This window comes from Plectropomus leopardus, chromosome 6 (assembly GCF_026936395.1).
Source record: "Plectropomus leopardus strain MGB_pleo_1.0 chromosome 6, ASM2693639v1, whole genome shotgun sequence".
Taxonomy (NCBI): domain Eukaryota; kingdom Metazoa; phylum Chordata; class Actinopteri; order Perciformes; family Serranidae; genus Plectropomus; species Plectropomus leopardus.
In genome coordinates, this window is record NC_142181.1 from 38,100,558 (window position 1) to 38,113,763 (window position 13,206).

The window sequence follows — 13,206 nt, forward strand, 5'->3', positions numbered from 1 at the left end:
AACCTACCTGCCCTTTCCATGTGCCTGCAAAGATTCCTGGGTACAGAAGAGAGCAAGCATCAATGACAAACAGAAATAACATTGATAAGTCAGACCCAGCATGAATTGGAGGAGTTGGGGTAGAGACATGTTGCAAAGAGGTTTTCAGAGGAAGCGGCAATGATAGGCATGCTAAAGCAGTTAAAATACCTGCCCTGAATGAGATTTGCCAATTGTTTGCATAGAAAGGAATGATGTGATCCATCAGCTGACTCCCTTCTGTCAATCAGCTGATCTGTCAGCTGATTGGGCTGCTTGAGCTCAGCTGATGTAGCTGAGATGTGAGCTGAGCTTGATGTGGTGACCTGCCTGAACTAACACTATGCTCAGAGTATCTTCAACTGTCCTGCAGCAGTTATTATTGTGGAACCTTTTAGTTCAGCTCAAAAAAGCAGCCAGACTATGTCATACAGCTTTTACCTTTAATGTCTATACTCAGTTTTTCAACTGTATTCCCATGAGCTTCATACACCAATTTGCATATGTGCTTCGACTCCCTTGGTGTCAGTGTTATGTAAAAGATTTTAGCATGTGAGGTGGTTCCACTGTCACCACAGTTTTCGGATTTTTGTGTTGTGTCATTTTCAGCACAATCTGGTATGAGCTGCAAGTTGGAGACTGGCCAATGACTGAGCAACCTGTGGAAGCTAAAATCTGGCTAATTGGCAGCAATGAGGGCATTAAGAAGGTGCTTGCAGAATCCAACCTGGGCAAAGAGGTCACGGTAAGTCTGTTACATAGATCATACACCATGGTCATGGTAAAAATCAAGCATGGAAGGGATTAAAACTGGATATGGATTTACTGTACCACTAACTGCCATCATGCAATCAAGGAGCCGTCATGGTGAGCATGTACTGCTGGTAAAAAAAAAAAAAAAAAGGCTCGGTGTAGACCTTTTAGTAGGTCATAATTACTGTTCAATCTCCAATATTCCAATCCTCAGCAAAATCATTGGAAATTTTGTAGGCCTACATAAGCAATTTGTGGACATCGTGACTCTAAAACTCCATGATATATTTCAATCACATTTCTGCTGTAACCACAGTACTGAAAGATCTCCTCAAAGGAATCAATGATCTTAATGTTAGCAGCAATAAAGAGCGAGAAAACAAAGAACACGACGGGAGCTGCTGCTACAGGCTGCCTCCTTGCCAAGCGCCATATTACTAAGCAGCGCTGATCATATATAAACTCAGATTCTGTCACTGAGTTGCTTATTTCTCACCTAAAAATGTTTTCAGAATCGTCTTTTAGCTTACTGTTTAACTGTAACACAAGATTGTTTCTTGCCAGCTGGCAGCCATTGTTTCATATGGACAGGGACGCATTATGTCACCCACCAGTATGCATTTATTGGTCTGGTACCGCATAATGCATTCTGTTAGTTGGAGGTTATCTCCTCTTGAACAAAAATGAATGCCACAGTCACTTTTCTCTGTTTTCTCTGCTCATGTTGCACCATTTTGTAATAGTTTTTGCGCCTCTCTACTGCAGTGATGGCCTAGTTTTGTTAAAAGCCATCTTTCCAGCAATGAGATACTTCTTTAAGTACAGTCAGAGTTATTGTGGAGCATCATTAAGGGAACAAGACCTTCAAATATTTTGTATGAAATCTATCAGTTACATCAGAGTCATGTTGGATACAGTATATGCAGTCACAGCTGAGTTGTGGGCCAGTGTATGGACAACTTATTGGTCAGTTGGAACCACAGTTGAAACAGCATCCTCCTTCCATCCCAACAGGAGATTCTGTCTACCTGCTGGTCCTCTGAGACAAGTAACAGGCCCACTTTCATCCAGCTGGCAGACATGCTGGAGAAGCTCCCCAAACTGAACCGCAGGCTGTCTCACCCCGGACACTTCTGGAAGGCAACTGAGTATGTATCATAGAGAGAGAATTCATGATCTAGGGTGGACCAGCCATCAACATCAATTACACCAAAAGGGAGTCTCCAACATTTTATTCAGTCAATAAATACATTTTCAAGTCATGTAAGCAGAAATGTGATCGAGCTCAAACACCATTAACCAGATGGAAAATGTTGTAAATAGGCTTTTGTAAAGAAATGTGAATATTATGTCCTGCTGAATATCAAGTAATATAAGTGACCTTTTGTAATAAGAGTGCTATTTTGTATTTTGAGGAAGGATCTGGTAAGACTCACATTTTTCTATGCTTATGGATGGAGTTGTTTCTCCCTCTATACTTTTTTTCATGATGATGATCATATGGGTCAGAAATATCTTCTCCTGTGTTTCCCAGTGTCACCTCCTTTTTTTTCTCCTCTCTTTGTAATTGCCTCTCCTCTGGGTGCCGACTGATCGCCTCTGCCTCTTCCTGTTGGTGTCTCATCTCCGCGGTCACCCTTCGTTTTCCTTCTCATGTGCACATTTGTTTTTCACTCCTCTTTTTTGATATCTTCTCACTCTACTCTTCTAATGGTGAAGGCCGTGGGATCATCATCACTGTCTGAGGGATCACTGCCATCAGGGTGTACATGCACACTGTCCATACATGTACAAATACAGCAGCTGAGGGGTACAAGTGCTACATAAAACTACAACTCTATTTGGATATAACTCTTAATTTTGTGAATTATTGGCAGTATCATTTACAGTTCTTATCTGGATGAGCATATCCAACCCATCTACTGGTATTAAAGGGATAGTTCTGTTTTTTGTTTTTTTTTAAGTGGGATGGTATAGGGTACTTATCCATGTTACATACAGTAGATGTCACTCTGCGCAACAGTTAACATAACAGCTGTGTAAACGCTGCGTAATACAAACACACTGTCTGTCCGAGGCAGTGTTAGACCAGCAGCTCCTGTGTCCAGCGATGTTAAATCAATTTTTTTTCTCAATGGAGTCTGGCCTTGAAGAGAGCAATATAACAGCTTAATTTTTTCATTTAAAATATGCTATTAGGGTAGAGCAGTAAAAGAATACTCTCAATATAGTATACACATAATTGATTAAAACATTTTTTAGGTGAGACTTTTTTTAGGTGGCTAAAATAAATTTTGTTGGGGTGCCAGGTAGCTTAGAGTGGGCCTCATCCTTGCTGCAGCGGCTGCAGGTTTGGGACCCTGGCCCTTTGCTGACCCCTCCACAGCAGTGCATCGCAATAAAGCATCATAGAATAGTACCCCGTACAACCCCATTTAAAAAAATCTGGACTATCCGTTTGACATGAGATTTCTATCTGTATTGATAGCATTCTTGTGATCTTGATTGCCTGCATGTGATCAAATCTCAGTATGCAGGTTATGTTGGCAGAATGTGTGGACTGGTGTGTGACAGGTGACACGTGTGTGAGGGCTGCTAAGACACATGAGGGGAGGGTCATGTGACGAGCGATAGAGCCACTACTTCTTTGTACTCTTTTCTATGTAGGCTTATGTAACTTAAATTTAGGAACATTTGTAGAGCACATCAGTTGTAGATATAAGATCATATCATGAAAATGATGTTAATGTCACATTAGCTGCTACTGAAACAACATATCTTTTGTCATTGTCTCCATTCTCAATTTTTACATTTCATGTGTTGTAGCAGTTGTTAACCTGGGTGCCAGCTGGTTCCTTTCACTTCCTAACCACAAGCTGCTGAAGCTCTCTGTAAATGTAAATCTTTATATCTGTACGTCAGTAGACAGGGATTCATGCTCATCACTGTAAGGCTGCTGGTTTCAGCTATTACTAAGTTTCAACAGCTCCTAATTATTAGAGAGATAAAATAACCAATTTCTAGGGCTGTCCCTAAAATCATTTTCTGGGTTCCGGAGTTTCTGCATTAAGCAACAGCGAATCATCGGAGCTTTTGGTTGGCGGGGGGTAACATGCGCTTCATGGCTTCATAGATGAGGGAGGTGAGGGAGAGATGGGTGAGAGAGAGACACTGTGCACTACAGGGCTTTAGTGTTAGGTGAGGGAATGCCTGGTGTGCCTCTGACTGCTTGTCAGTGGTGGTGATACTTCATAGTTTATAAAGTTAAAAAAAACTCAGACAATTATCCGTAGCCTACAACAATCTGTGTCCAGTGTTCTAAATTAGTCTGTTAAATTTCATTGTGCATCTGAAATGATAAATGTCCTCATTATGAAAGATATTGAAATTCACCTGCTCTGTGCTGCAGGAAAGGGCTCCTATCAGGCTGGGCTGCGGGTGGCTCACATGTTTGCGTTCCGGTGCTGCTGGCACCGACACAGAAATGTATCAACAAAGTCAATAAACTTCATAATAACCGTTGGGTAAAATGATAATTAATGTCCTAAATTGAAATCTGAATACCTACCCAATTAACAAACACTCGAATAGCTGAAAATTTGGGTCCAGCCCTACAAATTTCCAAGATTGCCAATACAAGGTTTCCCCTTAAAGGTTGGTTCACCAGAATTCCCAAAAGGCATTATATTTTCATTCAGCTTTACTGTCATCTGTCCATTCAGATTTATTTAATTACTTAAGGTTCTGAGAAACTGTATCGGTCTCTTGAGATTTCTGCCTCCACTCATTGTGGACACTTTTTTTAAATAGTTCCTATGACAACTGTTGATGCAGAAGTCTGTTCATGATCCACATATGTAAATTTAAATTGCTGTTTAATTTTCGGTCACCCTGGTGAGGTACCTCCAGGAATTTATGTTTTGTGCAGTCGGTCAATCCAACACTTAATATCTCAACAACTTTTAGATGTTATCAGCCAGTATCTTTGGTTTTTAGCTTCATAGATATGGCTTATTGGTTGGTTCAAAGGCTGTTATCAGCCCATTAAATGACTATATATTGAATGCTCTGAAATGTTTGCTGTTTTATTAGTTTTCACTTTCACTTTTGTTAGGTTTAAGACAAAAACTGCGTGGTCAGGTTTATGGTACGTCACCATCTCTTTTTTAATAAGTTGACTTTGGGTTTCACATAGGACACAAACTCTGCTCTCTTGGGTGAAAGTGCTGTTTGTTTGATCCAGTATCATAGCCATGAGAGGTCACCGCCTAACAGTAAGTGTAAATGACCACTTTGTGGCCTGATGATGGACTTTTGAACCTAATACTAGATGTGGCAATGCCCCTCTAACCCATCTCCATGAAGCCTATATCCACTGATCACTCCCACTTAATGAACTAGTCCCCAGATGATGAATGGTGACTGTTGACTTTTCATTTGCCTTTATCGAATCAAAAATCTGCTTTCTCCAATCACCCCTTGGGGGGCGCCCAACATGTGATCTGCATGGTGGGATCCTACAAGAGCTAATAAGAAAATATGTATTATTGGGATTTTGGTGAACTGAACCTTTTAGAGTTGTACTCCCAAAAAATATAAGAAAAAATATTTCCTGTACTTTGATGATATATAATCAAGATGAGACACAATGACCCCTTGTGAGACACTGCCCAATGCTGTACTGCAAAATACTTGACATGATGCATTGAACAGCACTTAGTATATACAGGAATTAATGAAAAGTTGCTCCTAAATGACTGTATGGCAGGGGAGCTTTGGCTCTGTGTTGTTGTAACAAACAGATAAACCTGTCACATGACGTCTTGTTTCAATCAAACATGCATCAATAATAGATCAAATAGCAAACCACTGAGTGAAAGATCTCATGTTCAGTCTAACTCTGATTCCTGGCAGGAGAACAGAGAGCTGAGGACAATACTGGAAATAGTGGTACAGTAGAAAGACACTTGTGATATTGTCACAAGTGTGTGTCTGTCCTGTCTGTATTCTTGCATCACATCATGTTAATGAACTGTGTGTGTGTGTGTGTGTGTGTGTGTGTGTGTGTGTGTGTGTGTGTGTGTGTGTGTGTGTGTGTGTGTGTAGGCACGCACGCATGTGTGTGTGCCCGTGTGTGTGTGTTGTTTCCTCGGGCAGGACTACAGTGTACGCTCAGTGAATGTAATGGGCTTCACCAGCATGATCCTGGACAATCAGTGATCTTACACATAGTGTATGTATATACAGTGCTGGAGGATTTATTAAATATACTGTGTTTGTACAAGGGTTTCAGTTTTAGAGTATTTGAATTGGTACTTCAGTCACGTTTGTATAGATAGACACTGTAAACTGTTGTTGGTGGACTGGTGTTTTGTTTCTTTTCTGTCTTGTTTTGAGAGTTGAGGTTTAATCTGTAGAGTACTTTTGTACAGGATGTGTTGTGAGCTTTGTGAGCTTCTGGTCTGACAAACTGAAGATATTAAAGCTGATCTCCAGTGACTCGCTGTGCTCCTTTTTGTTATTAAAATTAATGTTTACTTGATGCACGGTCTACATATAAAAGCAAAACAAAAAAGACAACAATTTTGTTCAAGATGTAATGACAGGAGCTGTTGAGTTTTTTTATTCATAAAAGAATAAATCTACATACTAAGAGCTCTGTGATGCTACATGTTAACATAGTGGTATTTTGAGCTAAATGCTAACCTTAGCATGCTAATATGTGCATAATGACAAAACATCTTAGGCCATGCTTAGATGAGAACGGCCCCACTAAAAACTTTTTGCCCTTTGCGTCTTTAAAAAAAAATGTGCGTTCATATGATAACGCTGTGAAAACAATCGTCTTGTACACAGATCCACAAAAACAACCGTAAAAAAAACTTTACTATGCATGCAAGGCTAGTAGTTGACAGTGTAACTTTGTATTGACACACTATAGAAGGACATCATCGGCTTGAGCCCACTTTAAGGTTGCTCTGCAGCTGACACCAAGATGACGGAGCAAAAACACTAAAAGCACTTTCCCCAAAGATGGTGCGGGCTCAAGGAACGACGTACAAAAGTTGTCCATGTGACTGAAGGCTGCGACTACTGACAGCCTTATTAGTCAGTTCGAGGGCAGTTCCTGTAAAATGGCCTTATAAAGGAAAACATACCAGTGTTCCAGTCTTCAGTTGGACAGAGAAGACAAACCAACTTTCTCATACCTATCCTTCATTATAGTCCTGGACCATGCACTCAGGCAGGCCAGCAGTGGACGAGAGCAGGAACTTGGCCTCGCTTTAACACCAAGGAGGTCCACACAACTTCCTGCAGTAGTCCTAACAGACCTGTACTATGCAGATGATATCAGCCTGCTATCTGACTGAAGCAAGCACAGGAGCTTTTGGCTCGAGTGGAGACAGAATGTGCCAAGGTTGGTCTCAAGCTAAATGCCAAGAAAACCAAGGTCATTACCTGCAACATCCTCCTGGACCATCCACCTCTGAGGACATCAGGAGGTACTGCTCTGAAAGAAGTCAATGATTTCAATACCTTGGCTCCTGGATCAACTCAACTGAGCATCACATTAAGGAGTGGAAGACTCTAGCACTGAAGGCTATGAACAGCATTGCCAGTGTGTGAAAGTCCAACATGTCCTAATATATGAAACTTCTTCTCTGTGACCATAGAGTCTGTTCTCCTTTACAGTTGTGAATGCTTGACTCTGAAGCCCACCCTGCAGAAGTCTCTGGATGGATGTTTAGCATGGCACTTAGCATTCTGACATCCATCCAGGGACTTCTGCAGGGTGGGCTTCAGAGTCAGAATGCTACGTGCCATGCTGAACATCAACCAGGGCGTGCACATCCCCATCAAGACTCTCTATGGAGATCTGCCAAGGTTGAGCGAGAAGAATGGTCCTGGCGGAAGCTCCAAGCCAGCAAACTGGTGCTGTGGGAGCCAACACATGGATATAGTTCACAAGGACATCCCACATCAACATATGAGGATGTCCTACAGACAGATGCAGAAGCAGAAAGCATTGATGAGCTTAGCCAGATGTATGGGGGATCCAGATGACTGGAGACACTAATGGAGGGCTCATCTGAGGATGACCGACTGATGGACATTTGTTCGTTCATACCAACAACTACAACAATACAATTATTTCAAGATTCTGAACAAAACTGAATTGATCATACGTGATTTTCATCACTGTGTCAGTCCAGTAGCCCACACACAGGAGGGATTATATATCTCGTCTTGCCTGGGAACAGGCATGTTAACATTTTGTGGTCCAATTTAAGCTCTATGCGGTTGTTTGGTATTGTCAATGACGTGAAAGCTAAAATCTGATTGGTTCACTAATTTGCAAGAGAAGACTAACAATTTAAAAAAAGTTTTTTAAAATATAGATGAACCCAGCAAACAATTAGTGTTACCACCATTACTTCGGTGGCATTGGACTGCTTCCTTCTTGGATTGATGATGTTAGGCAGTGGCCCCCAGTTACTGATGACGGTACTTTATATGGATGGCGATCTTAAGGTTATTCAAGTTTACATATTACATATAATCAAGTGATGAAGTGCTATAATTTAACTTTATTATAGTAACTGTGTTTGCTAACGTTAGCTAAGGAGTTGCATTTAATCATTACAGACCAGTTACATTAGTATAAATTTAAAAATACGAATTCAATAATGATTAACTGTGGTTTTAAAATGGACCCAAGAGCAAGACCAGCAGACAATGGGATAAAAGGGGTAAAAATGAATTTATTGTAGAGTTTGCAGGTGATGAAGCAGGTAAATTGCAGTGAGTCTGAGGTGGTGGGAGGCTGGAGTAAAGGCACAGGTGGTGAGAGGCTGGGTGGCTTGTGGCTGAGGCGCTGGAACTCGGAGGAATGAGGCACTGGAAATAAAGGCAAAAAAAAACAAATTTTCATGAACCCAAACAACACAGAGGAATGATTATGGCAGTTTGTTCACAGAAAACTTCACTGGAGAGGAGCTGATAGTCCCATTGTGAGATGCAGAAACAATCTGGCAGCATGGAAGTGTCTGTCCAGGGTTTTTGTGCTGCATTTGATTAATAGAATGAGCAGCAGGAGTGCATGCAGAGCTCCAGCACCAGGAAGCCATGCCCACTACCTCTGAAAGCACACACACAGCAGAAAACACAGCCCAAAAAATCCAGAAAAAAATACAAAAATACAGACAAAATCCAAACCACCACAGAATTCAGGTTTTATAGGTAAGTCCTTTCTGTTAATACTCTTGATCCACTTGTGGTGAACATCTTGGTCTTCTCCTCATCTCGGAAATCTGTGCAAACTCTATGTCTCTGACAGGAGCACTCTTCATCAAGTAAAGGTGTGTGTATTTTGCAATTAGATTTTTTTCAAAGTTGAAGTTTGCCACTGCTGTTGGAGCAGCTGATAACTGCAAAGGTTTTTTTTTCCAAACTCCAAAGTATTTTTTACATAGAAAATAAAGATAAAAGTAAAAAATTGTAGACTTGTCAGTACAGCTTGCATTTAAACACATGCAGGAGGGCGATGCCACAGCTGTAATGGCGACTTGTTTACTTCCGGTACTTTCCCGGATTCGTGTATAGAGCTGACAACAAATTTTATAGACTTTCAACATCAGGAATAACACGATTGGCCCACACACCCACTCAGTGTTAACATGTTCATGTTTAGCAGCTAATGATCCTTAGTACAGCCTCACACAGCCAACAGAATGAACTCTTCATCTGACACATTGGCTCAAATGTATAATTGTATAATGCAAGAGTGGTTGTCAGTTTCAACTTTAGCCAGTCCATAACAGATTGATACGAAAACACCTAAATTCTCCTCCCAGTGTGTTCACGGGTAACATTCTACCATTACTAGTTACTGAGTGTAACTTCAGTTGGATGAAAATGAGAACTGCAAACAGAAGAAGAGGGCATGAGACAGTATCAGACGCGAGCAAGGGATGTGACCAGATGATCATAGTTTGTAAAAATGCATCGCAGTGATGACAGATGTTTTGTACACTGGACGTGTATAACAATGACGAGCCAGTGCACATTTAACCCTGTGTGTGAGACAGCCATCCCCTAATACTGTTTGTAAGAGACTTCAGGCTGTGTTGTAGTTCATACAGAGGTGGGACCAAGTCATTGTTTTGCAAGTCACAAGTAAGGCCACATTTAGATGGTAACAGTCCCACTAAAAACAGAAAAGTCTTTCATTTGCGTTTTAAAAAAATGTTTATTCATATAAACATGGTAAAAACGATCCTTGTGCACACTGATCTGCAAAAACAGCAGATAACACTATAGTGTGAATGCCAGGCCAGTAGTTGGCGTTGTCATTTCGTAATTACGCACCATAGAAGAACACAACCTGCCTGCACATAAAGGCTTTCTTCTACAGAGCGGTGAAAAGAATACGATGATAAACACACACATGATAACCGACAGTGTTAATAAACTCAGTGGAGTCAGCAACACAAATACAGCTCGATAGTCCAACATTGTTATTGTTGTCCTCCTACTCGCACATGGCTATTTGTCTGAAACACAATGCACAAAGTGCAGCCATGACGTCACCATTCTCACAGGATGCGTGCATTTTCAGTTTACATGGTGACAGACAGGGTGGCGTTTTAAAAAAAAATTACACTCTGGAATCCAGTTTCAGAAGTTTGCGTTTTCAGGCCCCCAAAACACAGTTGTCGTGTGAACGAAAGGCCAAACTGCAACAAAAGTTTAATGTTTCATGCAAGAACCGTTGCCATGTAAAAACCCCTAAGTCTCAATTTTTTTTTTACTTAAGTCCCAAGTCAAGTCCCAAGACAAGACAGGAAAGTCTGAGTCAAGTCCCATGTCAAAATGAACAAGTCCAGTGTCTAGTCAATTCGTGCTGCTTACAAACTTTTGTTTTCCTCATCACTAAACATAACTTCCTTGATATATATCAAATAGCATACTTTTTACGCTGTTGGCCTAGAAGAGGTTTTAAGTATTTTCAAGTCAAAAAGCTCAAGTGAAGCCAGAAGTCAGTGGTGTTAAAGTCCAAGTCGAACAAGTCTTTTTTTGATTTTTGTCAAGTCGAGTCTAAAGGGCCATTTGCACGGCAAAGGTTCTTGCATGAAACGTTAAATTTTTGTTGCTGTTTGGCCTTTGATTTACATGACAACAGCATTTTGGGGCCAGAAAATACAACGTTTTGAAAACAAGTTCCAGAGTGTATTCTTTCGAAAATGCCACCGCCTTCTGTTGCCGTGTAAACTGGCAATGCGTGGATCCTGTGAGAACGGTGAAGTCACTGCTGCGCTTTGCACATGCGCACTACCTTTAAGACAAATAGCCATGCGTGAGTAGGAGGACAACAATAACAGCAATGGCAGAGTACCAAGCTGTGTTTGTGCCGCTGACTGAGTTTATTAATGCTTCTCCAGCATCAGCCACTATCTTCTTGTTTGTTTATACTCACTGCACTTTTCTGGTTTTAGGGCCATTCTTGTCTAAAGGGGCCTCAAGTCAGCAAATTTTTAACTTGAGACTGACTCAAGTACAAGTCATGTGACTGGAGCTCTCACCAGGGTCATACATGTCGAAGATAAACCAGGGAATTAGACAGTGACACAGGCTTCATGGTCAAGCATTTTTAATTATGGTGTCAAAACAAATAAGAATTTTTGACAACAGATTTTCATTTTTACTGCAAATGATTCTTATAATAGTACCAAATATAGGTTATCCTGAAGAAACCATATTGGTCAGCCCCTAATACAAAACATACAGTGTGTCACATGATGTTGTGAAACAAATGAGAAGAGAAGAGGAACTTCAGTAACTTAAGAGGAACAGAAAGGTGTGAGGAGGGCTGTGTTCATTTAGCAGAAGTATTTAAAACAGAGATAAGGTCTGCTGTGTGTACTCTCTGTTAACACTTTGCCTTTTTCACTCAGGACACATGAGAACTGCCGCAGAAAAGACAAGTCTTACAAACTCTAAACTCCTTGTCTTGACTTTTGACAGTCATTGACCTGGTGAATGGATGACACACACACACACACACACACACACACACACACACACACAGACAGAGGCTACATGACATACATATGGCTGTATCGTATCTTATCTGCAGTCATGTTACCATTCTCTTCAGTAAAACCACTCAGCTTCTGTGAGGCATGTGTATGGTCATTCATCAACTTCCCCAATAAAACCACTGTAACTCATTTGCTGAGGGACAGAGGAGGACTATTACTGGTCACTAACCTTACAGTATGTCAAGTAAACCCTTGTTTTTTGTTTTTTTAATTATTATAATTATATAATTTAAAACTATGTTACAATTATGTTTATATATTCACACACACACACACACACACACACATTTAATTTTTTTTTCTTTTTTTTAGCATTTTCCCTTAACTTTGCCTTTCTATTGTTTATTTTCAGATAATTTTCTCACACTTAAAATCCTTTTTGTTAAGTTGATCATTGCCTTTTCCCCACAATTAAAAAAAAAACAAGCCATATTGCTCAGGTTTCAAAGGGTTAAACTTGGTTACCTATTTAAACATAATCTGAAGTAGCTGTTTTCTGTTATCACCCAAAAAATTTGAATACATAGTATCCTTTGTCAGACACTGGCTGCAGTGTTTTCGATAAATGTGGTTTTGTTTGTTTCCAAAGTTCATACTGAAGTAGATAATCTCTCACAGCCAACCATGCTCAGCTCAGATCATTCACTTCCTTTCCTGAAGTCATGTGGTCTCCTGACCAGAAACATCTATTCAAACTAACTTTAGACTCACATATGATCAGCCACTGTCATGCCTGAAGTCATGCACTTCTGTCTGTTTTACTTTTTTTTCTTGTGTGTTTCTTGACAAGCCCCGACATTTTTTTTTCCTTTGTTTTACAGCCAGTCATGAAAATGTCTCCAGGATGAGTCATTCCAGGATTCCAGTGGAAACAGGCAGGATGTTGCAGGGCTTTGGGCCAGCAGTGTGTAGCCTGCAGTGAGCTTTCATGGATTCACTGATTTTCATTTATGTTTATGAAATCAGGACAAAGGTAGCAAAAGGACAAAAAGACAAACAAACAAATAGCAGCAACAAGAGTAAACACGGGACAAGAATCTGCAGCAGACAGATAAGGGTTAGGGAGTATTTCAGTGGGTCAGGAAACATGCATGTAGAGTTTTTGAAAGCTGAATTGGAGATTAAATGGATTGGTTTTGGTGTTTTTTGCAGAATGTTCCAGTCTATGCTGCAGAAGACCGCAATGACAATTGACTGAATACTGTATTTGTTTTCAGAACGATGAAGTGTGAACCTGCTGGTAGCACACCCTAACAATCTGTCCATCAGAAAAGAGACAAGGTCATATAATGACACATCCACCCAAAATGCTTCACTAAAGTAGAAAGGTTTG

The 13,206-nt window shown here is 40.5% G+C and overlaps 1 protein-coding gene across 9 annotated transcripts in view; it reads left to right on the forward strand.

The window, feature by feature from the left end:
* Positions 1 to 6,270, forward strand: part of LOC121942866 (kinase suppressor of Ras 1-like) — a 96,278-nt gene extending 90,008 nt beyond the window's left edge. For 7 of the 9 annotated variants that reach the window (XM_088079394.1, XM_088079396.1, XM_088079395.1 and 4 more), the window contains 3 exons: positions 628 to 763; positions 1,786 to 1,919; positions 2,491 to 6,270. In XM_088079394.1, the coding sequence (XP_087935520.1) occupies positions 628 to 763; positions 1,786 to 1,919; positions 2,491 to 2,578 (358 nt within the window). In that variant the 3' untranslated portion in view covers positions 2,579 to 6,270. The remainder of the gene's footprint in view (positions 1 to 627; positions 764 to 1,785; positions 1,920 to 2,490) is intronic. The other 2 variants (XR_015776866.1, XR_015776867.1) reach the window with 2 other exon arrangements.
* Positions 6,271 to 13,206: the final 6,936 nt, after the last annotated feature.